This window comes from Micropterus salmoides, unplaced genomic scaffold (assembly GCF_014851395.1).
Source record: "Micropterus salmoides isolate LMB-PRFRI ecotype aquatic unplaced genomic scaffold, ASM1485139v1 Ms_hic_scaffold_3, whole genome shotgun sequence".
Taxonomy (NCBI): domain Eukaryota; kingdom Metazoa; phylum Chordata; class Actinopteri; order Centrarchiformes; family Centrarchidae; genus Micropterus; species Micropterus salmoides.
In genome coordinates, this window is record NW_024042261.1 from 273359 (window position 1) to 299829 (window position 26471).

Consider the following 26471-nt stretch of genomic DNA (forward strand, 5'->3'; position numbering starts at 1 on the left):
CAGTCATACAGTGGTGCTACAGAGTGTTTCTTCTTTCTCACAAACAATATTTGGTTGAGTGCAGACAGTCACCACACAACAGCCAAATGTTTCTTTCAGGCAAAATTAATGTTAATTAACTCCAGCTGATTTAATCTGCCACTGGTAGAATTTGCCATTTTAACCAGTGAAGGAAATGGTAAGCACTGGTGAAAATGGTTTTGCACATTGTTCTTTGCTAATACAAAAGTAGCCAGGTGAGATAAAAGATTTGTTAGCATCAAAAGTGGAAAGAGTTTACAGACTGGGAACCTGATCCAACCTCACTGTGAGAATGGAAGTGGCTTTGGGAACCCAACCCTACAAAAATAATACTTTTTTATATTTCTTTCTTCTTTGAGGAGTTGCAGCTGTCCAACAACTCTGACCTAATTAATAGTCTACAACTGGCAAAAAACTATGATTGAAATCAGGAAAGTTAAAGAAGTAAAGAAAACTGAATCAAACCAGGCTCTTGGTTTCAGCTTTCACTACTTGTCAGTTTGTACCTAAAACATATTGAGGTTTGACACCCAATCCTATCCCAGTTTGTGCCTCCTACATGTTACCGAATTCAAGTCACAGAGAAGAGATCCATTCTTGATTACAAGTGGTTGACCAATGCTGTTTTTGACTGGCTGATGGCAATATTTAGAAAGCAGCGTGGCCAATGGCTGATATATAACGGCAATATGAAAACAATGAAAAGTCATGTATTATTCCATTATTTCATGCAGAGTACTATCTAATCTACATGTTATCTCAGTCGGTAACGTGTTGTTTAAGATGGACGTTGTATTAATGAATGAAATAGAAAAACATATTGGGTTCTGTTTGTTTCAGGAGGTGACTGGTGTGTAAGGGAGAGTGGGGTACAGTTTGTCAGAAGTGACGTCTTTCAGCTGCATTATTCTCTACTGTATAACTAATATATAATATTAATTTAACATTAGCCAGTAATGCTGTTAGATAAGATCTGCTGTCATTTAGGATTGGACAAACATGTTAACTTTCAGAAAAGACGGTGGTGACTGAGGACATATAGGGCTCCAAACTAACTTCTTCACCACCTTCCCAAAACTCACAAGAGGGAGCGCTGACATCGTTCCACACTGACACGGCTGCCTGCAGATGTGCCGCAGACATTCTCTTCATTCTTTTTATCTGCCTTGTGAGTGCAGGCATCGGCAGGCACCAACCGATTATTCATCTATGACTATTTTAAAAAATATGACAGTGCCTGATGATCTTTGAAAAACCAAGAATGCCGCTGAACAACTGCTCGCACATTTAATGCAACACAAGAAAAACATCCCCACATTTTTACGTATAAAAGCAAGTAGTCTACGTAGCATACTGATAACTGATAATAAAACATTTTACTGTTGGTACACATCCGACAAAGCAGCCATGGAGATATGTCACATCCACAAACCATCTTTGTTGGGATTAGGATCTAGAGTCACAACTTTGGAAACAGGTTAAACAATATCCTTAAAATATTTAGATGGAAACATTATTGAAGATTTTGTGAAGACCTTCAAAACAGTTTTGAGTGCTGTTGAATGACCTTCTTTCTTCTTTTTTTTTTTTTTTTTTTTAAACATGAGAGTCACAAACTGGGGCAAACCCAGCCAGATACCTACATGACACAGATCACATGAAGCGGATCCCAGACCACCAAGACTACATCTCGGCATACTCCCAATCATTACAGATGGTGTTCTCAGTTTTCTAGTGAGCTGCTCATTGCAAAGTGTGAATCAACCCTGAGGTCACATCTCATACTGTTCAGACAGCTCGCCTTCTGGCTCTCACTGAACCCCTCCTGCAGCTATGGGTAAATGCATCCTTGACACGGTTACAGAGTTAGATATGAGAGTTTATGCAAAATTGGGTAAGGCTCGACTGAACTTCCAGATTTTTTCAGATTGTCTCCTCTGCAGAATAAGGCAGCGGGGACATTCATCATGTCTGGAGAAGACAGCCGTGCCCTTTCAGGTAGGCGCCCCCCCACTCCTCTTTGGAAAGCCTTGCTACAGGCTACACTCTACAACTCATTTTCTTCACTGTGCATGGAGTAAGAAATTTACAAAAACGAGTTCAACACTTCAAAAAGTCAATGAGCCCCACTGTGTGAACTTCACAGTGGCCTCAACAGCCGAAAGTGCTTTTTCCTTCCTGCAACAATGTATCTGACACAGCGAGGAGAAACCAACAAAGAAACTATCCCTCCACAGCACACACCAGGTCTGCTGTTTGCAAAGTAGACACAAATCCGATGCACATGGAGAGAAAAAAAGAACAAGATGATTTTCGTGTCATTTGTGAGTGTGTCTCAAAGCAGTGGACTCAGTCAAACTATATCAGCCACTGTGACAACAAAAGCAGACAACGTACCGTCACGGAAGCGCCGGTGAAGACTGCTGTTATCTTGCCCTGAAATATGTATTAATATCCTGGTGAAGCAGCCGGGGTTTCCCCTTTTTCTCCTGCCAAACCTCCGTCCGGCGGTTCTTCTCTTTCTGCTGCTCTTTTCCTCCTCGGAGCTGGATGGACAGCGACGTCCCCACTGAGGAGAGAAAATGGGCGGGTCTCGAGGGTTTCGACAACGCGCTCGACCAATCGGCTATCGATATCGATAACAAACGACCGCTTTCTCGCCAATCGGGTGCTGTTCCTGACGCAAGCCGTGTGCTTATTGGTTGGCTGAGTAAAGACCTCCCAGTTGAAATTACTACAGCACCGTGAGGAGAGCTGGTGGAATGTGATCCATCAGTTCACCCACCTACAGCTGCATAACAACCCGCGAAAGATATTTTAAAGAAAATTACCGACCAATAAACTGAGAAGTATAATACAAATATCAATGCTGAGAATAATCATGGATTAAGCATCTTACTGATTTCAAAATTCGATTAGTAGGCTATCTATTAGTATCTTCTGCATCTGATTATTATTTTGTTTAATTTTACCAAACAGGCTATAGCCTTTATTTATTTGCCCTATGTTCCTAAAAAAAAAAAAAAAGCAGCACGAGCAGTGCGACAGTAAGTTCACTTTCAAAATAGTAAATCAATTTGAATAGCTTAAATGTTTGACAACAGAGGGCTCGGCTTAAAGAAGAATGCCTGTGGCCAGGGGCCTATTGTCTCAAAATCAGTCAATAATTAAACAGTTCACAGGACCAACTGGTCTGATAAGTAGGCTACTAAACAAAATCAGCTAATAAAATAGAATCAGATTGTCTCAACTATTTGAAGCTTGACAAATGTAAAAGAAAACACAACACTGGCGCCCTCTGATGGTAGTTTCCTCCAAAATGGGTCAATGGCATGACTGGATGGCGCCCTATGACCCCCAATTCTTCCAACTTTATGAAATGTGTAGTTTTTCCATGCTGAAATAATATGTGGTTATTTCAGTTATTTTGGCACACTTAATTTAAAGCTAACTTTTGACAATGACACACTCTTTAAGACAGGGCCTCAATATCAGCTAATAAAGCAGAATACACTCTAAGGCCCACATCAGTTTATAAACAATAGTCACCATAATAGTCAGGAAAACTCACAAACACCACCGTTGGTCCACTAGAGGTAGGCGTTCTTTGACCCACCATGATACAGGTGAAGCGCATGTTGATGTTTGAATCAACATGTACAGTGGTCCAGGATCATTGCTGCATTTTGATTTTGACTCTCACTGGGGTCACCTTGGAGAATACTAATTGAATGTAACATTTATTTTTTAACATAAAGCCCGTGTTACAAACTGCAGGTGTGGAGTTGCAAATGCAGTCCTTTCCATGGCAAGGAGGGTCTAACAATAGCATTATGGGAAATGTAGGGACCATTGGTAATCCTTCTGGTGCTTAACTTCCACAGACAACGGGACATTTTAATTTCTCCAATTCTCTAAAAGCAACAATGAATAGAGTACTCTGTATTTGCCCTTATTATTTTGTTATTGTAAGTGATCTGCCTGTTAATACTTTAATTTCCCAGTGTGGGATTAATAAAATGAATGTTATCTAATCTTCTACTGATATGTCTGCATACTTTAAGTAGGCTACTGTATTTAAAATTTTAATTTCTATTAGGTTCATACCAGAATAGTAATAATGAGTATCATGGGGATTTCTATTCCCCTCACAATGTTACTTGCTTCCAACACAGTTAACAGTTTACTCTCTCTTAGGGGGCAAATTTCATGTGTCAACATAAAAGGCTGCTAATTATAATTGAAGACGACTAAATTTGGATGAAGTGGCTTAGATGCTGTAAGTACATCTACTCACTTAGCTGACGCTTTTAACCCGAAGCGACTTACAATTGCCATATATGTCAGAGGTCGCACGCCTCTGGAGCAACAAGGGGTTAAGTGTTTTGCTCAGGAACACAATGGTGGATAGTTGAACCCCCGATCTCTCACACCAAAATCATCTGTCTTATCCACTGCGCCGTAGTTGTTGTTGGGATGGGTTATTAAGTGGCTGTTGTTTTCCGCCCTCTCTGACGTCCCAGAAAAAGAAGAGCTCGGAGGTTTTTGCTTTTGCTTTTGAGTTAGGTGCATCAAGCTAGCTCGAGTACTACCAGAATTGCATGGGTTCTACCTTCAAATTAAAAACGCCAAGTTAATGCATGCACCGAATACGAAGACATGACAGGTATGGTGCAGTTTGTGTGATTGTGTATATTTTCTGTAAAATGCATTAATGTTATACTTAAATTAAGCTTATTATTATTGTTGTTGTTGTTGTAAAAACAGGTGTCAAATCAATGAATGAATCATTCATGTGTAGCCTGCTTAACGGGAGAACAGACACATAGAGGTAAAAATGGTTACAATGTTTCAGAAGACTGGACGTTTTATAAATGATGGAATAAAAATGCTTTAGTATTAGTATCTGACCTGTGGACACCATACAGTCTATGGTGGACACGCTCGACAACGGTTATATTTTGAAAAACACTAACCGGATGTCTTCCTTGTTATCTGGCAGTCCAAGCTAGCTTTATAACTGGGTTCGCGTATATCCACACTGAAAACACACAGGTAAACGCACTAGCTATTTTAGCAACATATTTGCCCTACTTGTATTGTATTGTGCTGATTTGACGTAATTACAACGCAGTATGTAACTATCAGCCTGAGTATGTAGATTTTACATTCATTATCACACATTTGGTATTTTCCGAAGTAAAGTTCACTTCTGGTGTTAGTCAGCACGGCTAACGTTAGTCACCAACTAGCTGTTAGCACAGGATTAGCCCTGCTAACAATAGCAAACCAATGTTAGCTTACGGTAGACATTTGCTTTACACTTCCATGGCTAACTGGTGTTAATTAACGAGCTGCGCTGTTTACTATCCAAGATACAGCCTGGTATGTCTGAGTAATACACATACAATGCAATTGTTAACGGCAGTTTAGTTACAGGGATAAATTATGAAGTGCATTTAGCTAAGTAGCTAACATGACCAGGACCCGTAACGTTACGCGCCGTTCTTTCCTCAGTTGGTGGAACGTCACACAAGACTCCCTTCACAATTTCGAAAGTTTAAAGTTACCTTGCTAATCAGCAACAGCACATTGCTAGTACTTAACTTCTTAGGAGCTTTTTGAATATATTATGGATTTTATTTCAATCCGGCTGACGTATTATACTACTATTGAAACGGATCTCTGTAGTAGAACTTTTTGAAGTTGGTTGACACGGAAAACCCCGTAAAGTAGCTATCGTTTAAAATCCTACAGGCATATTGTGTGGGGACTTCATAGGATATACGAAAACTGTTTAGTTTTCTCATATGAGAACATTCCAACGTTTTCTTCATATTGATTAATTAACACGCAATTTAAAGCAGTTCACAACGTAGCTAAGTTAACGTTATAGCCACAAGGTTACTTGTTTTGCGTGTCAGTTCTGTAGGAAACTGCTGCGAAGTTAGGTCTGATATTTAACGTTAACGTTACTGGTTGAGTATCTTAAACTCTCTCTTCAACTCCGAACGGTCCTCAATACATAACGTTACAGCGTTCACTACACCCATTCACATTGTACCATCCACAACAGCACCACTAGCATAACGTGATGGCGGTGTTTGACAGGCCGAGTTAAGTTAACTTTATCAACAGTAACGTTAACTTAAAATACATTAAACACGTTAATTTGTGTTAGCTTACATCACAACGTCACACACCAATTAACGTTAGCCAACAAAAGGTAAGCTAGCTACATTGTTATTAGCTTCCGTAAGTTACCTGTCGTGTGTCACCTCTCTGTCTTAAAGTTATGTAACGTTAAGCGTGGGATGAAATGTAAAGCGATCTGAAGCTTGTTGGAATCATTTAATGTAAATGTTGATGTGAGGCTGCTAAACCAATAGCTAACTAACTTAGTTAACCTAGAATGATGGAAAAGTAAATATTGGTGTTTGTAGGCCTGAGACGACTGACAGAGTTGCTCCCGCTGCTGCTGAAGTTACACGTGGTTGACTTTTGCTTTCTGGCTATAAGTTTTGTTGTATTGCTAAGAAAGTGCTAACGTTATACGCTTGTTTCTTTTAGTCAGACCTTGTCACATGGCAGCAGCCACAGTTACTGTAGAAGCTATCGTTAAGCAAATGTTCAGTGAAGTTGCGTTTTGACACTCAGACATGGCTGGAATGGGAATCTGCTTTATCTCTGTTAGTCGTGGTGCTGTTAGCCTGTAAGTTAGCACATCAACACAGAGTTGTTGCCATCACGTCTGTGTGTGTGCGTGTGTGTGTGTGTGCGTGTGTATGTATATGTGTGTATATATATATATATTTCTTTGGCCCGCCCAAAGGAAATGCTGCAAGTATGTATTTGCTTTTGACAGCCCGTTTCTGCCAAGCAAAAAGCGTTTAAAAAAAAAAAAAAAAGCATCACTCTCCCTCTGGCTGTTCAGTGTCCCCTAGCATCTTGATACACAGGCTGATACAGAGATGACAGGTATACATTTGTAATTAGTACAAAACTAAATAAAGATACGATTAAGCTGCAGTTAGGATTTTGTAACTAAAACAAATCAATTTTTTCCTCAAGTTTTATGTCAAATACTGAATCAGAAATACCCCAGAAAATACATGGGCAGCTTGTGATGCATAGTCCATAGAAGTCTCGCACTCGTAATGGTTTTCTGATTTGTATCAGGGTAATCTTAACACTTCAGGCATGATACTCTATGCACTCTCTCATAATTCTTACTATTCTATAATTTGTATTTATTAAGGCAAAGTTTAGATTACAGTGTCCTAATCTGAAATTACTTCCTCCTGACCAGATTGAATCCAGCTGGTGTTGCAAAATTTGAGATCCAAACCCACATTTTTGCTGTATTTTCCCAATTACTGGCTGTTAGCTCACCAGGCTAATGCAACACTGTCTCTTTCACTCTTTTTATATTTGTCAAAATAATTGTGATTTTAAAATAACTGAGCATGATCAAACCAAACAGTATAAAATGGTTGTGGACTGCCGTGCAGTGTTTTGGTCTCTGATAGAAGCCTTATGAATGTATCATTCAAACTGAATTTCTGCATCGTATGTATTTGCCTCACTAATAGTTGAAGCCACACCATCCACTTAATGCTGTTTGTGACTTCCACTACTAATGGAACAATCTCATTTATATTTTGAATAACAGCGCTGGTTTGCTATGAATTTCTAGCTTGTGATCAGGACTAATGGAGACAACAGGGCTTTGTGAGATTGATGTGGCCACCAGAAGAATAGTGGGAGGCAGTGACTCTCCACCTGACCTGGACAGCCCATGTCAGGTAAACACTATCAACATAGTTTTTTTGTGCTTTGTGGATGTTCTTTTGTTTGACATTGATGTCACTGTGAAGTGTCAGTGTTTCAGAAAGCGGCAATGGATAAGCTGCTACTGTTTCTCTAAAAGTTACTGTTTATTTCAGTGGTAGTGCTGTTACAGTACCAATACAAAAACAAAACTTTTTGAAAGGAAAATAAGGAAGAAGCTAAAATTCTCAAATGTGTTAAATGTTGTTCAAACACAAGTGGGAGTAACTGGCAAAGTTTGTGTCAAAAACAGGAAACTTCTGACCAGAAAAATATACATCACCTTAAACATCTCAGGCGATACTCTGCGTTACACATACATATTTTTGTTAGTAGCAAAAAAGTATTGAGATAGCCTGTGCTGAAACCTCACACCAGTTGGAAAATGGAGGTTGAGAAAACTAAAGGTGTGTAGTGAGTAACATTTCCTTCCACCAGTAGCCACTTTGTGGCACCTTTTAAGCAAGGCATTAAACCCCCAGCTTCTTTAGTGGAGCTGCTCAGTGAAAACTGCCTGCTTGAATGAGCTGTTCAGCGAGACGTTACAGCTGCTTTGTTGTCATTTGGATGTGTGTTGTCAGGAGGAGGTTGCAGAGTTTGGTTTGGGCTTGTGTTGTGCTGAGGAGGAGGAGAGGGGGGAAACTCCCGGCAGAGAGGACAGTCCCAGCGACCTGGGAGAAGCAGAGCTCGACCCCGGAGGAGACTCCAAGACTGCAGAGGACAAGGCTTTTGGTAGGAACACTACAATCGTATCTTACAAGCACTAGGTGCATGCTTCTCATTACATTAATGTGATGGTAGTTTTACATTTAGGTCTCATGTCTTAATTTGTGCCTAGTACTATTTCTATAAAACTCACAATGTCAATCTTAAGAAGTTGGATCTGTAACATTCACTACAAAACATGTATCCAGGGCTGGAAGTTAACACCCACCAAGCATCAAATGCGGGTAGATTTTTCGCTTGGTAGCTAAATATATTCAGCATGATATCGCCGTATAATATCTACTTGACGGTAACAGCAGCCCAGTGTTCCTGTTTACTGTGCGTCACACTTCTTCATCTTAAATCTTGTAAGACGTGGATTAGATGGGTTCAGTGGGTGTTTGTTAGTTTTTGTGTTTGATTGACGTAGATTTGTAAAGGTGTGTTCACACACTCGCTTTACTCGCACGAGTTTGACCGCTGGACATTTTAGTGTTCACACACAACGTGATAAGCGAGTAAACACAACCCGCGAATACTACAGCTATATGAACCCAAAGTAAAACTTTTGCTGTGATTTAATTGCAATAAACGGATAAAACTGATGCAGAAGTAACTACAATATAATGCTGATTTGTTAAACATATGAATTCATGCTTTGTCAGGTCTGTCAGCAAGACAGCAGGACAACAACTTCCAAAATGTTTGTTTTCTGAATGGAGTTCAGATTGATCAGGGCTATGCTATGCTAACTTGTTCACAGTAAAGTACAACAATAGCTGGGATAAAGTTACAGACACGTATTTTCTGAAGTTTTGTCTGGTTTTTATATAAATATGAAGTAGTAGTCCAGCAGAACTCCATTGTCATGTGAAGCTAACAACAACGGTGGAACTGGATGTGCACAGAAGCTGGCTGCTGAGAAGCGTGAGTGAAGATAAGCGTGAGCTGCTTCAGCCAGCAGATTGTCATTACACAGCTCGCCAGGTCCTCTCAGTATAATAGACTTCCGGCACTTCACAGTGGCGACGGGTGCATGCAGCACATCAGATTTGTTTGTTTTTTCTGTCTTTTTCTCTATGTGATTTTTGTTTGTTTGCACGGACTTAAATGTCAACATCGCTTAAGAACCGTTGCTGAATGACAGGAAAAGTGGGAGAGGATCAGGATGCAGTTAGCAGCCTTCTTATATGCTACCATTTTGGCGATCTACCTGCTGTTGCCACCTCAAACACTAACTCTGAACATATGCGGTTACGCGGAGGAGCAGCCTCAGCAGACTGCCGCTTCAGTGAATGGCATTCTCCGCTACAGCCATGACCAACTATTGCAATTGAGGGAGCAATATTATTATGGCGACGGCATTTCACTTTTCAGAGGCCGAAGGACATCAGGACGCAGTGGGGTACGCCGGAGGGTTCATGCACGTGGAAGTAGGCCACCTCTACCGACATTGATTCTAGCAAATGCCCAATCTCTCGCCAAGCAATTCAGAGCGTCAGGCTGCAGTGAGATACCTGTCAGAGTACAGGGAAAGTTGTTTAATGTGCTTTACTGAAACATGGCTCAAGGAGACAATTGACAACTCTATGCTACAAATCCCAGGGTTTAGCGACCCTATAAGGTTGGATCAAAAATGTACTGCCTACCTTCTACCAATACGTTAATTGTCCCACAAGACAGGAGAGGACACTTGATTTGTGTCTAGGAAATATCAAGGATGCTTACGGGGGGTATCCAAAGCCACCTCTTGGGAGCTCCGATCACAATGTGGTCCACCTGGTCCCCCACTATAAGCAGAGGCTTAAATCCAGCAATCCTGAGCTAAAAACTGTTTAAACTACTATAAGTCAGGGGAAGAGTTGATGGAGAGTCTTAAAGGGTGTTTTGACTGTACAACATGGAATACCTTATTTGACACTTGCAGGAACCTGGAAGAACTTAACTCTGTGGTGACAGATTATATACAGTTTTGTGTGGACAGTATAATCCTATATAGTATAAACATTAAGGTTTTTCAAATGATAAACCATGGATAAATATGGAACTTCAAGAAGCACTGAAGCGTGCTCTTGAGCAGGGGAGGTGTCCTAAATGAAAGTTGTACAAAAAGAAATAAGGCAATTAATAAACGACTGTAAACAAAAATATAAATTGAAGATAGAAGGGAAGATGAGGAACAATGATTTAAGGCAGGCATGGCAGGGAGTGTACACAGTGATAAGGAAGGAGGAGAAGAAAAGAGATGTTAGTAATGTGATTAGGCAATATCTGGACCATGGCCAGCCCTTGGTTATAACCGCAGAAGAGGTGGGTAAACAAGCAACACACCTGAGCAAGTTACTATTAAATTTGCTGATGAATCAGCAATCGTTGGCTTGATTAAAGATGACGAAGAGACCAATTACCGGGAGTGGGTTGAGCAGTTTGTGGGTTGGTGTAGGGCAAGTTTTCTTCTGTTGAACACCAAGAAAACAAAAGAAATCAGTTTTGACTTCAGAAGTGTTAACACCCACCAACCACTTACTCTGGATTGAGAGAGTATTGAAATGGTAGATGACTATAAATACTTAGGAACAATAATTGATGCTAAACTGTTGTGGAATTTTAATACAGATGTTATTTATAATAAAAGGTTGTGTCTATATATTATGCGTAAACTAAGACTTTTTAATGTGAGAGAGAGATATATTGGTCTTCTTCTATTGCTCCTTTGTGGAAAGCATACTAACTTTTTGTTCCATTGCCTGGTATTTCACATTGTCAGTGAATAATAAAATAAACTGCATAAGATAGTTAATATGTCCAGTAAGATTGCCGGAGTAGAGCAAACTAGCATGACGATGACCCGCGAGTCCCGACTGGTGAGGAAGGCGATTATTAGAGATGTATCACATTTCCTATTTGGCGAGTATGAGCTATTACCATCAGGCAGAAGGTTTAGAGTGCCATCTCTTCAAACCAACCAGACTCGCAGGTCATCTATTGGTATTGGATTTCTTAACAAACAATGAGATAATAAAACGAGTTGAAAAATTTGAACTTGCGCGAACCAGCGAATGTCGTGACAAACGCCTCTTTCGCGGCGCGCAGTTAGGGCACCGAGGCTCTGGAACAATCTACCCGAGGAAATTAGGTCGGCTGAATCAGTAAACTCTTTTAAAACCCTTGTTAAAACATACTCTTATCGTAGAGCATTCCCTGATTTTACCAGATTTTGTATAGTATATTTTGAAGTGACTTTTGTTTCTTGTATTGTTTTTATGTCATAACTGCTTTATGTAAAGCACTTTGTAACGTTGGTTTTAAAAGTGCTCTATAAATAAAGATTATTATTTATTATAAAGAATGTCCGCCACAATGCCGTATTTGCTCATTCATTCTAAACAAATGTTTGCAGTGTAATCCCACAACCCTGTGTGCGTTCACATAGCGGTCTGGCAATGTGGCAACAATTACCAGGTGTAGTAATCAAACCAACAAATTTAAAAATCGCTGATGAAAAAGAGGCTGAAGCAGAACATAAAAAAGAAAGTTGGTGGTCCAGTCTAGTATCGGATACACTGTCAGATCTTCTTCTGGTCCAGCTGTTCTCCCCAGAGATCAAGAATGAGTATGTAAAACATGTTGAACCCACAAACACTGTGGCATTCTGTGGCACCAGGACTGTCAGAACCAGGAGGCCAGACCTCCTGAACTGCGCAAAGAGGGTGATTGTAGAAAGTGAGCAGCTGGTGAGGAGGTTTAAGTCGAATGATTAATAAGCATCTTGTTAGTTCAGAAAACAATTTACTGTTATGCCTGAAGTACATTTAATAATATAATTTTGCTTGAAATTTCATTCTGGTCTCTTCTTTAAGATTTTATTCGACATAATACCTTCTTATCTCAAATAAAAGGACGGAAACAAATGTATATGTGATACAAAAAGGAAGTTTATTATTTTGCGGGTAAAAGTAGAGAAAGTTCAGGTTATACCAGACAGAGTTTTTTTGAACCTCTATTCAATGAAATAGAAATGAATATATAGGAGGTAAAAAGAGGTGTCGATGTCATCTGTAAATTTGATATTTTTAAAGAATAGTTTGGGTGTTTGCTGTGTTTAGCAGTAATTTGACCTAACAAAAAGGGTTGAAATAGTAGTAATGTACGTGGAGTTTACCAGTTAACTAGGTTAAACTAAGGCACAGCATTTGACTTCCAGAGCCTTCAAATGATTACCATTCCATGCAAATAAATTGAATTGAAATTGTTGAATGAAATGTCTACCAGTGCTGTACTGTGAAAACATCCCTGTACATTCATTTTTTTTCTCATTTTGCTGTGGTTTATGTTCCAGGGAAAGAGGTTGTGCTTTTGATGCAGGCCCTGAACTCCCTAGCCACTCCGGAGGAGAAACTGGCTGCTTTGTGCAAGAAATATGCAGACCTGGTAAGCTGAATACGTGAATGTCTTCATTTGAACAGCTAGACCAGTGGTTCTTAACCTGGGGGTCGGGACACAACCTGGCTGAAGGGTCATGACAAAAGAGAGAACAAGGCAGCATAAATGATCAAAAGTGATTTATTTAACAAAAGAGTGACCGGTCTCTGTAACATAAATAACTCAAAACAAGATGTGGCAGTCGGGGTGATCAGGCCATGGTTATGTCTGGATTGCAGAGGAGGTAGAAGAGAAAGTAGTTTGACCAAGTGGACCTTTTATCTCCCCTGGCTCACAGGTCCCAGGTGCACCCGATCAGCAGTCACCTCAACAGAACAAAGATGGTTAACAACAGTGAGGTTTCACTGCCACAGAGTGGCCTCACTGGATCACACAGGGGTCACTACCGCTTTCCCCCATTCCATCTTCAGCAAACCCCGGTACCTGGGAAGCAAATTGAGAAAACAGACATAGAAAACAAAAACGGGTCACAAGAGAACAAGAAGTGGCGTAAATAATGTGACAACGCGTCTGCTATTACGTTATCCACTCCTTTAATATGTCTAGTCTCTAACGCATAGGCTTGCAAAAACAACGACCACCTCATGAGTCTCTGGGACATTTAAGTGACTGTAAAAACAGACAACGGGAATATCGCTGGAATGTTGCGGGAGCGTTCCTCAAACCAAACAGCACGACTCTATAAGAATAGAGTCCAGACCGTGTAACAAATGCAGGGGTCGTGAGAATGCTGTTATAGACACAAAAATAGAAAAAAACCCATACAAATAACTAGACAGACTACAGTTATGAATGGAATCACTTTGGGCGGACACTGCAGATATTTTGCACTGTTTAATCCAGTAGGTGGCAGTGATGCCAACCGCTATAAAACGCCAGAGAAGAATCAGGCCCCCATCAGACAGAAAGCGCTTTGCAGGTTTGAAAATGCGAGTCACACAGCAATGCCTTTTTTGGTTGAATTTAGAATTATTATTTAATTATTTTTTAGGTTGCTAGGCAACCACCGAAACAGCTGTCCTGTCAGTCTAATCAAAGATTATAGCTGGCCGATCTGTAATCTTTGGTTCGCCGCTAAGTAATAACGGTCATATTAGCAGAAACTTGATCACGACTCACAGGTTTGAGTCTTTTGTTGCTAAAAAACATCTGCCAAACGCAGAGCGCTGCTCTGGCACTGTTTTGAGTGTGTGAGGTGTACAAACACTCAGGAAACAGGGAAACTGAGACCCTCAGAAAGAGGAGACACCGCTGGTAGTAGGCTACCACCAGCTGGTCCAGCAGCTTCGTCTTAATGATGGGTCGGTTTAAGGCTTTTTTTTGGATGAGTCGGGGACAGACTGTTGCAGACTGCGGACAATCCAAACAACTGTAAACTTCCGTGAGCACAACTGAGGGTCCGTCTCTCCTTTCATTAGATTGAACAATGGGGGGAAAAACGCGAATGTTGTTGGGCACAAGTTGAATTTTTTTCAACTCAGAGCGCTCATTCAGCTGCAGAAAGGGGTCAGACTGCCAGAAAGGTTAAGAACCCCTGAGCTATATGAATTCTAAGCCTCAAACATTGACTGACTTAAGTGAGAGTTGTACTTCTGTGTAAAATCGGCGGCGTAGCCTACACGTAACCTACACATGGCTTCTTCATTGCTGAGCAGCCTTTCAGCTTATGTCAATATACAACTTGTTTTGCTGTGGATATAGATAGACTTTTGTACCTGTTTCCTCCACCAGCTTAACAAGGTCATTTGCTGCTATTCTGGGATTGATTTGCACTTTTCGCACTAAAGTACGTAGGAGACAGAATGTGTCTCTTCCTGAGCAGTAAGAGAACAGTGGTGTTTATACTTGTTTATACGTGTTTATACTCCCCAGGAAGGAACCGGACTTGTGGAGTACCACAGTTGTTTTTTCTGAGGTTGTGGTGGATTTCTGTTGATTTTCCCATAAGTCTTGATTTCTGGTGCTGTAATGCATGGTCACAAAGCATTAATGAAAACATGAAATGCAAACTTGTCCTGCTACCTACTTTTGTTGACTAACTATTAGGGGTGTAACGATACACCAAATCCAAGGTTCGGTTCAGACCTTGGTTCCCCCCCTTGTGTTTTTTTTCATTTTTATTTTTTGGGGTGGGGGGATCAAAAATATAGACTTACAGCTTGCACTGACTTTAAACACAGTGTTACAGTGTTATCGACATACTTTAGTTGGGCGGGCTGGCCGGCCAGGTATATTTGCACCTGCCAAAGTATATTTGGCGACCCATTTTAGCATTTTGCAGAGAAACACAGAGAGCGATGTTATCTGATATTAACGGACACAAGAAAATTTACATTTATGGAGTGACAATGAACGTACAACTGCAGATGTCACTCACTAATGTTAGTTTCGGTTTCGATCCACATGCGATGCACTTGAAAACTGAATCATGGGTGAATTTATTAAACATGCAACTTTATGTAACGTACTGCTGATGGAGAAAGTCAGTAGAGACACATACAGGGGGAGGGAGACAGAAAGAGGCGGAGCAAGTGGCGTGTTTGCCGTGAGAGACCAGAGGTGCAGGCTAGGTGTGAGTGTGGGGAGAAGAACGGATTCAAGTAGTTTATTTATCCAGGAAAGGTACCATAAAAGTTTAACCATAATGTGATTTTATTTTATTATTTTTTTTCTGTTGACTGCATGTGTTGTGTGTTCAGTTGGAGGAGAGCCGCTGCATGCAGAAGCGTCTGAAAGCCCTGCAGAAGAAGCAGTCTCAGATTGTAAAGGAGAAGATCCACCTGCAGGGGGAGCACAGCAAGGCCATCCTGGCCCGCAGCAAGCTTGAGAGCCTCTGTAGGGAGCTGCAGAGACACAACAAGACGCTGAAGGTACACCAGCCTACTGCAACTGGATTCATCGATGTCCTCTGCATCTTTTGTCTTGTCCTGACAATAATTGCAGTGTCACACAGAAAACCACAAAATACATTCAGAACATAAATTAACGACCAATACAGTTTAAAGTGTCAGGAAAGCCGTTTTATCTAGCGCGCATCCAAATAGTAGTGTACTAGTAACATGATAGATGAACAACTGGAGTGATGTGGTATTTGTTTCAATAACATTGATGATCCCTTAATTCTTCTCACTGTAAACTTTCATTTGGTTCTTCTCGTATAAATTTTCTCCTGCTGACAAAGTAGGCCCTTCTTTAAGTTGACATTAGTTCAGTCCAAGGTGCAGGTGCCTTTGTTTGTTTGAAGTCATTTGCTGCTAGTGTGATTAGCAGATTTCATTTAAACTCCTTGCTGATCTCCTCTCATTCCCTCTCCTGTCACCTGACAGGAGGAAAACGCCCAGCGGTCCAGAGAGTACGAGGAGCAGAGGAAGGAGGCCATGCTGCACTTCCAGATGACCTTGAGTGATATCGAGGTGCAGATGGAACAGCATAGCTCCCACAACACCAAGCTGAGGCAGGAGAACGTGGAGCTGGCCGAGAAGCTCAAGAAGCTCATTGAGCAGTACGAGCTCCGAGAGGAGGTAAGACTGTTCATAGTTCCCTGACTTGGCTTGTTGTGTTAACCCTAGCCTGTCTTGTCATGGCTAGTGCCACCTACGGCATCAAGTACAAACCTATGGAGAGGTTTTTAAAAAGTGTTTATAGTAAGGTTAGGTATCACAAAAAATAATTTTGTTTTGGGTATGGTTATAAAACCTGGTTAGTGTGGTATTGCTGCTGTAGAAACGAAATTAAAGCAAATTCAATACCAAGTCGAGTGGGTGCGTTTTAAAGCAGCAGTTGGCTACCAGAGTTTGCCCTATCATTCTTTCACTCGAAAGAATGACAAAAATATATAATTTTCCACAAAACAGTGGACATGCAAGATAAAGCCAGCAAGTGAGTAAGCAAGTGTTGGTAAACTTTGTAAACAGGGAGTGTTGCTCACATGAGAGTAGTCTATGTCAGACCTACTTATAGTGTGTGTTCAGCAGCAATTGGAGGCTGTTAAGTAACTCTCATAATCTATTTAATAGAGGACAATTCATAGTACATGTATTGCAACAATGCATTCATTGTGAACTGTCCCCATAAATAATTGCACCTACATTACTTCTAGAGGTCGACCAGTAATCAGTCTGACAGATTATCAGCGCCGATATTTACAATTTTTCCATCCCTGCACGGGCCATTTTAAAAACAGATTGCCGATATAATGAATTAATTTAAAAAATGCGCTCCTTTGGCTCTGATGCAGCTCAAGCCCACAGAGTGGTGAGTGCAATGTTCTGCCCAACGTACTAGCTGATTGGTTAAAAGTCAGGAGTAATAGCCTATCAACACTGACTATTGTGCGGAAGTAGCCAATAGAACAAGCCACCACGCAGCAGCCCCTGCACCTCCTCTCAGCAGAGCTCCGCATGCTCACACCCTGTAGAGCGAAGTGAGAGGAGATCAGTATAGCTTATAAAGTTGACCATAACTACGGCCGTTAGTGTAAGCAAGTGCAGCAAAACCTGCAGTAAAAGGCCGATACTGCATCAGGACAACAAGCAGGAACGTGTACAAAGCAATGTTTTATTCTGCTCTGTCTCGTCCACAAGGTTTTACACAGGCACGTGTGCTAGCTCTGCTAATAGCTAGTTTGTCCTAAACAAGCTAAAACGAAATGTCTGTCTGTAGCCTGTTGAGCTGAGATGCTGCGTACCTTAACATTTAGCAAATCCTTGTAAACTCTTGTAGAGAGAAACCAGCAGCAGAGGAGGACGACTGCCACGGATCTAAACTTTACTCAGTATTTTTAGTATTTAACATGTTCCATTTGTTTCTAGTGGGATACTGATTTTATATTGTTACTTTGCTGCTGTAAACTTAACTTTTGTTGCTGATCTGAAGGTAGTTCAAATAAAATATTAAATTTGATTACTGTTCTGAATTTATTCTTTTTTAAATATCATGTTTTAAAGGCAATTATTTAGTAATGAAAAACCAATAATAGTATAGATAAAGAACAGAACCAATAAATCAATAAAATCCTAACACTATAAAAAGAATAGAATATAAATGACAGCAGGTAAAGACAAAGTTTATGATAATTTATCAATCATAGTTAACAAGTTCATCTCTGGGATGGATCTCTAATTCATTTAATTTACTATTTATAAAGATTAAACATTAAAATTAACTTTAATCTTTTTAATTTGAACAAAGTTTTGTGTTCTAAATTTTGACACCAAGATTAAAAATTTTAAAGCAAATTTATCTGTTCTACATATCGTTTATTGGTCTAATTGGTTACTAATAATGGTGATTGGCCTGGGAAAAAACATATCAGTCAATCCCTAATTATTTCTATATGCATATTTACATGATACATTTTTTAAAATTGATTTATTTACCAGGGACAATGCACTTTAAACATCAAATTCATTGATATTGATTCAATTTGTAATATTTTCTTATTGAATTGTGGAAGTTGATTCATCACAAAATGTGCTTAAATTGTAAAACAGAACGGAAAACATAAGGCCCTAAAAAACAGATTTCATGGGGCCCTATCAATGGTCTCGTCACCTTTATATATGTGAATGTAGCATAACTGTAGCAAGCTCCATCAGGAGGCAGTAACTTAAGCTGTAAAAATTTCAAAGAGGAACGGAGAAGGTGACAAACCTAAAGAGGCCACGTCTTTGACGTATCTGTATCTGTAAAAAATCATAGGCTACTGAAAGCAGTGTTTTCATGTGTGAGCTCCTTTATAGCCTCCACTGCAAACAGAAATCGTCGTAGTCCAGAAACTGGAATTTCACTCCTTTTTTTTTTTTTAGTTTTACATGTTATGCCATTTTAGTAAACCAGAGGACAAGGACAAATAGCAAAACAGGCAAAAATGTATTTTTTTTTTTAAAGAGTAGCAAAGAAAAAGTTGTATTAAGATGCTGTTTTATTGACAAATGTTAATTGGACTGTATTTGTATAGCACTAGCTTTTCTAGACCACCAACAACTCCAAGTGCTTTTCAACATATACTACATAACATTCACCCACACTTGCATACACTAATGGCAGAAGCTGCTATGCAGGGTGGAGGAGCCGGGGATCGAGCCAGAATTACTAGATGAGCACTGCTCCAGTGATAGTTTATTTCTGTTACCATTTTTCATAATTGATTCTTTATTAATGTATATTGTCTTCTATGTAGCAGAAGGGAGTTACAAAACTCAATTTCTCTCTAACTTGTTGTATTGTGACAATAAACCTACCTACCTAGACCTTCTGAGCCATGGCGTGCCTCACATAGTCAATGAAGATAGTAATGAAGCAAAAAGTCTATGTTGAAATTGATCTGCCAACGGAGCTTTAATTGAAAAGATGTTCACAGCAGGTGTCCAGCCTAATAGAAATCTGATGTGTCCCTCTGACAGCACATAGACAAGGTGTTCAAGCACAAGGAGCTGCAGCAGCAGCTGATGGACGCCAAGCTGCAAAGAATCACAGAGATGATGAAAGAAGTCGAGGAGAAGCAGCAGAGAGAGAGAGACTTTGTGAGTACACAAAGTGCCTGTTCATTTTCTGATGGCCGTTCTAGTTTTCATTGCACCATGAGCAAATTTAAAACCTGAGGCATTAAAGGACCATGTTGGTACTGAAAGTGAGAGCTGTAGAACTGACTGTACTGTGATGCTTCAGCTGCTGAAGGATGCCACGGAGTCCAGACGCAAGTGTGAACTGATGAAGGACCAAGAAACACAGCTGAAACAACAGGTAAACACAGACGCACACAAACTTTGGATCACTGCAGGCAGAAACACTGGAAATGTACTGTAGAAGTCTTGGTGTGCATCAGCCCAGCTGAAAGGGTTGAATGTGACCCGTCACTGCTCTGATCTTTTAGCTCTCCCTGTACATGGACAAGTTCGAGGAGTTTCAGAGCACTCTGGCTAAAAGCAACGAGGTCTTCACAACTTTCAGACAAGAGATGGAGAAGGTAAGGGCAAAACCGCTCGTGGACTTCCTGTCACCAAGTTTCTGTTTGTGTCTCACTGGTTTCTCTGCTACCTGTTAACTGTCTGGATTTACCTCCAGATGACCAAGAAGATCAAGAAGCTGGAGAAGGAGACGACACAGTGGAGGACCAAATGGGAGAGTAACAACCAGGCGCTGCTGCAGATGGCTGAGGAGGTGACTTTTATGATCTTCTCTCTTCTCTTTGAGTCTGGTTGCTTTGGTAGACTAAGAACAATGAAAATAATAAAAGAAAAGGTCATCATTTTAGAAAATATACTTATTTGCTTTCTTTCTGAGATTGAGAAGTTGGAAAGTAAGTTTGGCATCGGGCCAAGGATAATTTAAGACTGGATGTCAGTGTTCCCGGTTAGACTCTGGGTCTAAGGGTTGTGTGTTCGTCAGACTTACTTGCTGCTTAGGGCTTCTGTACGTTTTAAAGTAATAAATCCATGAATCAATGTGCTTAAAGCACTGTGTAAAGTTAACCAGCGGCGTTAAAAAAAGCTTATTAGGTGTCAGCTGTTCATTTAACCGGTCAGTATGTTTTGTTGTAGCTATGTAAATACGTAAGTAATGTAGTTAATGCCTACAAGCGCTAGATGTTACATAACATTGGGATGGTTACACCCCCAAAGTTACATAGACCAGCTCACATTCCAGAGTTGGCGGTCATCTGAGCTTATAGATAGAGCTGGAGGTTGTTCAGTGTGTCTCACAGAAAGTGCTTTTACGGTTCTGAAGGAAAGGTCATGACGATATTTCCCTCTGATGTCCTCTGGCTGCTCTGCCTCAGCTCTGTGATTTATAAGGTTTCCTGATGGACAGTTAGTTTTACTTGTTGCTAACACAAATTACAAAACTGTTAGCCGCTGCTAACAGTAGCTCAGCTGGCTCTGAACCAGCGGTCCAAAGCTTCTGTAGTAATGTAAGGGGTGGAAACGACCCCCACCCTCCCAGCTGCGCGGCTAACCCAGTTGCTAACTTAGTAGCAGCTGCTGTTAGCAGTAGTTAGCTGCTAAAGTAACCAGTAACATACAAACTCTGTAAATCTGCTAAAGTGGAGGCAGAACAGCCGGAGGACATCAGAGGACACTATTTTCTCGTTCACCTCAGATCCAGTTTCCCCAAAACCAGTGAATAAAGTTGTTTTTGTACAGTAATCAGTGAGGGATGGTCTCGCATAGCAGGCTTTGATTTAGTGTGGTGCCGCTAAACCCTGCCCCTCTTCTGTGCTTGGGGAAGTTGGGCTGTTTGTCAATACCGAGTTCCCCAAGTTCGGACCTCTGTACTTTTAAGCTCGGACTCGGCAAGTTCAGCTCGGGAGTACAAACTCCCAGGAACAGTCATTAAGTAATTGGAACAACAGCGGACTTGATGACGGCCGGACCTGTTAATGGGCAGGACCTCACATCTCCGAAAACATCATAGCAAATTTTTAAATCAGCTCGGTCTTGAGAAATTAACCACATATTTGGAGTTTAAACAACTATATTCACGCATAAAAAACTCTTAAAGCTGCATTCACACTAACAGCACACACATACACAATAACAGCAGTATTATAACTTACAGTTGTGAGTTTTCTCCAACATTTCCGCTTTTCGGGGGAGAAATGCATTCTGGGATATCAGGCTATCTGAAGTCTTCCCAAGTCATTAATGACGCAGGCTCAGTAAAACGGAGTGTTCAGACAGAGGGGGGAAAGAGGTGCTGAAGCAGTGGACAGTATGAGAAATATGTGTTTGGAACATTAAAGCATGTAGACATTTCCTAGAAGAAACTCTAAATACAAGTATGAACCTGAAAATGAGCGTTCTACGGCAACGGCAAGTTACTCTTCAAACTTCAGCAAGTTAGCGTGCTAATGTCAGCGTTTAGCTCCAGAGCCGCTGCTCACAGAACTGTTTGCATTGCTGTAGAATCTTAAGGTCTATTCACTGCAAATTTTCTAATAAAACTCATTGTTTTTACTCACCCCATGGTGTGTGGGTTGAGCTGATGGTCTCTCTACTCTTTCCTGTTGTCCCTTTTACATTTATGAAGTAGATTCATAAAGTCCTGAGATAAGCGAATGGTTTTGACGCAGTTTGAGTTCCCACCACCCCGAGCGAATTAGTGTCTAATCCCATCTTTCCATTGACTTCACCAGACTCTGAAATTCCCTTCTGTCTGAACACATTTGTTTATTGTACCGTTGAGGCTGATCTATGGAGGATTTTGCAAGAATTCTGTTCCTCATGATTGTGAATAAGTTTGGTTATGTTAAACAAAGTGAGGCTGGCAGGCCTGATTTTAATTTGTTGTTGTTATACTCTCTGTCAAAGTTTCCTTTTTGTCTAGAAAGGGGAATTCAATTCTGGTCTGTTCCCTTTGATTTCCTAAATGCCAACAACACCATGAAACAATTTGACAAGATAAGCGTCACCCAAGGTCCACTTCAAGCTTTTTCCACAGCTGTCAGTCTCAACAGGGATGTGATTTAAAGCTCTGACAGATGTGTTCTTAATGTCCATGTACTACTTCTTCTTAAAGGCGATTTCTAAAGCCCTGGACATACTTGCTGTTAACTACGCATTCAAGTACGCAAGATGGCTGCCACGCGTATCCTGCGTTCCTGTGGAGCGTAGGTTGTGCACGTTCCCAGGAATTAACGCTACGTGTCCGAGATGAAGTTCCACACATGAATGTGGGGGCAGTATGTCTTTCTGACCGGCAGGTCAGCAGCAATCTCCTGTTCCACACACCAGCTCAGGTGGTGGCGATATGCAGTTGGTTGCCAACCGCCATTAAACTCAAAAGAAGAAGAAGGTCAGCAGCAGACTTAAAAAAGGATTTTTACAATAACACTCCTGGAGCTAGTCCGCAATTCCCGAGATCGTTATGACGTCTCATTAAAATCATAACCTGCTCGAGTGTGGCTGTGTTTGGTGTCGGAAGAAGATAATCCGGTGTTGGCGAGGGATGACCCGATCCTGGTCTGCCCCCTAGTGGATTCAGGTTTAATCCTCCAGGTACACGCAAAGTACACAGGCAAGTATGTGAACAAAGCCGTTTGCGTGGCCGACGCCCGTCTACACTACGCGTTGTTAAAAAGCAAGTATATCCAGGGCTTAAGGTGAAAAATGAACTTTGTGTTTTTGTAGAAAACTCTGCGTGACGGACACTTCAAGGCCTTGCAGGGGAAGCTGGAGCTGCTGGAGAGGCTGTGCAGAGCCCTGCAGAAGGAGAGGAATGACCTCAATAACCGGCTCAGCCACCTCCAGGAGCAGGGAGACAAAGAGACCACAGCGCCTGCTGAAGCCCAGCCACAGGAGCCTTCAGCTGGGGAAGAGGAGGAGGAGGAAGAGGAGGAGGAGGAGGTGGAGGGCTTGGCACGGTGCATCAGGCTGGAGACGGAGGGCATCCACCAAGCTCCCAGACCACCTGAAATGGACCCCACACTGGCTGCTACTGACACAAGCACTACTGCTACGGAGACCAGCCAGCCTGCAGAAACAGCAGCCACAGCGCAGGACTGAGCGAGCCTACACGGCCTGTGTAGGTGAGACGGGTGGGACAGGGCTCCACACCCTCCGGCCTAGTTCATAACTATCCGGAAAAATGATCTTTAATGGAGATAGATTTCATTTCTTTTTTAATTCTAGACTTGCCTCTCCAGGTCTCTACATGGAAACTGAACCCATATCTTTTTTTGTGCGATAGTAAAAATAAAATGATAGTATCAAGGATTGTATTCTACCTTTACATTGGTTGTAATAATTGGCTTTGTGGCGAGCGCTTCGTACTCCCTGTTTTCTACCACAACTGTATTTTCATAGGGAATATCCATGCAGTCAGACTGAAAGTCAAATTGGCCTTTTTTTATTTCTCTCTTCACATGGTCTCTCCCTGTAGTGTCATGTCTCATTGGAAATCCTAGTTTGATTAAATTCAAAAGTGCTGATATCAGTTGCATATTGTCATAGGTCACTTTTTATGAATGTAGCCGTACAGCCTGAAATGTGATCAGAAAAGCTGGAAGAGGAAACGGGACGTAGAGTAAAACAAGTGCAAACATATCCATGTTGTGATAAAAACAATAGGAAGTAATAATAAATCTTCCTCGATCAGATCACTCAGCAAAATGAATCTGCATGACGTGAAGTAAGTGCTGAGAACTTGTGGGACAGTTGGTAAGCTACTGTGCCTGTCGAGCCACGATGGCCCACCAAGCTGGCCACTTTGCTGAGTTCTGAAGCTGGCCCAGGCCGGCTCCGTCAGTAAAATAGGCTATCGTTTGCTTTGCAAATGGAAATAGAGAAAACTAGTGGCTGAAAACATAATCATGACACCAAACCACCTGAGACGCAATGTGTCGAAGCATTTTAGATTCAACAGCGAAGATGGCGAAATTGTGGATAAAAGTCAGGCTGACGGTCACGTGAGGTAGAGGAGGCCAAGCAGATGATTCTGTAACATAGTTCAGAATCAGTCTGTGAATTTCACTCAGATACATTTAACAAATCATGTGTTTGTTTGAACTTCATTTTTGGAAATAGTGACAGCCCTACTGGCTAGCTTCGTTGCTAATTTAACGTAAAACATTTATACAATGACCAAAACCATCTTTAGAATTAGCCGCCTTGTACAGGAAGTTAGCAGCTTCAGAGTTGATCTTTCCTCGTCTGAACAGCAGTGTTTGGTAAATTATAGCTCTACCAGATCACCACAAGAAAGGATGCCATTATATTTGCTATTTATGGGTGGCAATTTTTCCAACAGCCATTCAATGGATCTGTATTCTGTCATTTCCTCACTTTCAAATTCTACAGGGTATTAGGGCCACGGTCGTGGTGGTGGTGGGGAATTTGAAATATTTTGAGAAAGGGGCCATAATGTTTTGAGAATAAAGTTGAAATTTTGACCAAAAACAGTCACATTTCAGTAATTTGTTTTTTCATGGGAGAAAGTAATAAGTCATTTATTATATATTGTTATTTTTGTTCTTGTTTTCCTGACAGTGACCCTAATACGCCAACGTTTAACATGTCAATCTGAACACAAGGGGCTAACAGGAAATGATTCTGGACAGCATGCAGAAGACTAAACCCAGTGCAAGGGTGCATTTCATGTCATGTGTAAGTTGATGTGAGTGTGGCAGTACTATGTGATGAAGCCTCTGAGCCCGCGCTTATTCCAGATACACAAGTTGCTCCTCTGTTGTAGTTGACACTCGAGGGGTGTTTGCTGCGCCCAGTCATCGAGCCACGTGTCATTTTGAACGGCACTGTGGGATATGCATTATTAAAACTCAGGTCAACCAGGACTGAATCTCATAATCTGAGTATTACCTCCCATTGTTGTTTTGTGTCCCTAGAACACATTTAAATCTGAAATAATCCCACCATCACCAACCGTCAGCTAAAATGATGTAAAGGGCTGAAAGCTCAGTACATATGCAACAAGTTTATTTAAATCTGCATCTCAGTTTCTTTTAATGGACCATTTGATTTTCATATGGTCAGCTCAGCAGGCTTACAGAGAAGCGCCAAGTCAGAGTTGGGGTGTAAAGAATAAAAACCCCTCAAATCAGATTCCACCACACACTTGCATCAAATCTTTAACCCTGCTCTCTCCATTACCCACGGCAACAGCACATAATGTAGGTGGTGTTCTGCAGCGGGCCCAAACGATCTTTAATATGAAAGCGTGTCATTCTCGACGCAGACATCTAACCAGCTATAATTGCTTTATCTTCATCCTTATTCTTTTATTTGTGTGCAAGGGTATAACGAAGACTGATCCAAGTGCAGCACGTTTTGGCAAGAAGAGTGCTTGTTACTCTGGTGAAGGACCCGATTCCCACAGCACTGTTTAACCTGTAGCTCCAAGCATCTGCTCTTGAAGTGGCTGTACTTTTGGAACTCCGTATATTGTAAAGTCGGTGGGAATCACAGGGGTGGACTGACAAATAATTTTCATTAATATGTAGACTGCCTGCCTGCTGGATGATCTGTGTGTAACTAGGTATGTTCTCCGAGACGTTGCCCTGCGGTCTGATTTATTTGATCCAACTTCTTCTGGACTTTCTACATTTCTTCTTTTGTTTAATCTCAGATTGTGTGGATTTAAAACCAAAACTGATGTGAACATGTACAGGGTCAGGTGGTGTGCGCATTATTTTTTTCAGTATGGGACAGGTCTAATCACGCCTCTGTTTGGTGTTGCCCCAGATTGACTCTCAGGTAATGTCAGAATCTACCTCTGCATGTGAGACTAACTGTGAAAGAAGAGAAAAAGGAGCCCATCCCCCCCCCTCTGATTGTACAATGTTCTTATAGCCCTGTCTTTCTTTTCAATAAACATTTTGTAGAATTTGCAGTAACTATGGATTCATTTCCTCTAAAGTAACTGTTGGGTCTTGTGTCATTTGAGTATGACAGTAAAGTGGGTAGGAGGTGGCATTTGTATGTGCAGCATATCTGACTATACTAATGAGCTTGTTC

General features: G+C 41.1%; 2 protein-coding genes across 5 annotated transcripts in view; one reads left to right on the plus strand and one right to left on the minus strand.

The window, feature by feature from the left end:
- ccdc102a (coiled-coil domain containing 102A) overlaps positions 1-2569 on the minus strand; it is a 91114-nt gene extending 88545 nt beyond the window's left edge. Inside the window, exon 1 of the mRNA XM_038693225.1 lies at positions 2419-2569. The gene's annotated coding sequence lies outside the window, so the exon portion shown is untranslated. The remainder of the gene's footprint in view (positions 1-2418) is intronic.
- Positions 2570-5026: 2457 nt separating this feature from the next.
- On the plus strand, positions 5027-26346 carry txlng (taxilin gamma). Of its 4 annotated transcripts, none has more exons than XM_038694350.1 (11): positions 5027-5076; positions 7718-7826; positions 8433-8583; positions 12896-12987; positions 15699-15869; positions 16326-16520; positions 19404-19523; positions 19669-19743; positions 19874-19966; positions 20065-20160; positions 23130-26346. In XM_038694350.1, the coding sequence occupies exons 2-11, from the start codon at positions 7734-7736 to the stop codon at positions 23502-23504; spliced, it is 1461 nt and encodes a 486-aa protein (XP_038550278.1). In that variant the 5' UTR covers positions 5027-5076; positions 7718-7733; the 3' UTR covers positions 23505-26346. The 4 variants fall into 4 exon arrangements, with proteins under 4 accessions (XP_038550278.1, XP_038550282.1, XP_038550280.1 ...); XM_038694354.1 differs by lacking the exon at positions 5027-5076 and adding an exon at positions 5152-5174; XM_038694352.1 differs by lacking the exon at positions 5027-5076 and adding an exon at positions 5207-5406.
- The last annotated feature ends 125 nt before the right edge of the window (positions 26347-26471 follow it).

Excerpts from the sequence above, each read along its gene's own strand:
- txlng (XM_038694350.1), top strand. The coding sequence starts at position 7,734 with ATGGAGACAACAGGGCTTTGTGAGATTGATGTGGCCACCAGAAGAATA. Across the intron at positions 8,584-12,895 it reads TGCAGAGGACAAGGCTTTTG|GGAAAGAGGTTGTGCTTTTG; the intron begins GTAGGAACACTA and ends TTTATGTTCCAG. Across the intron at positions 16,521-19,403 it reads AGTACGAGCTCCGAGAGGAG|CACATAGACAAGGTGTTCAA; the intron begins GTAAGACTGTTC and ends TCCCTCTGACAG.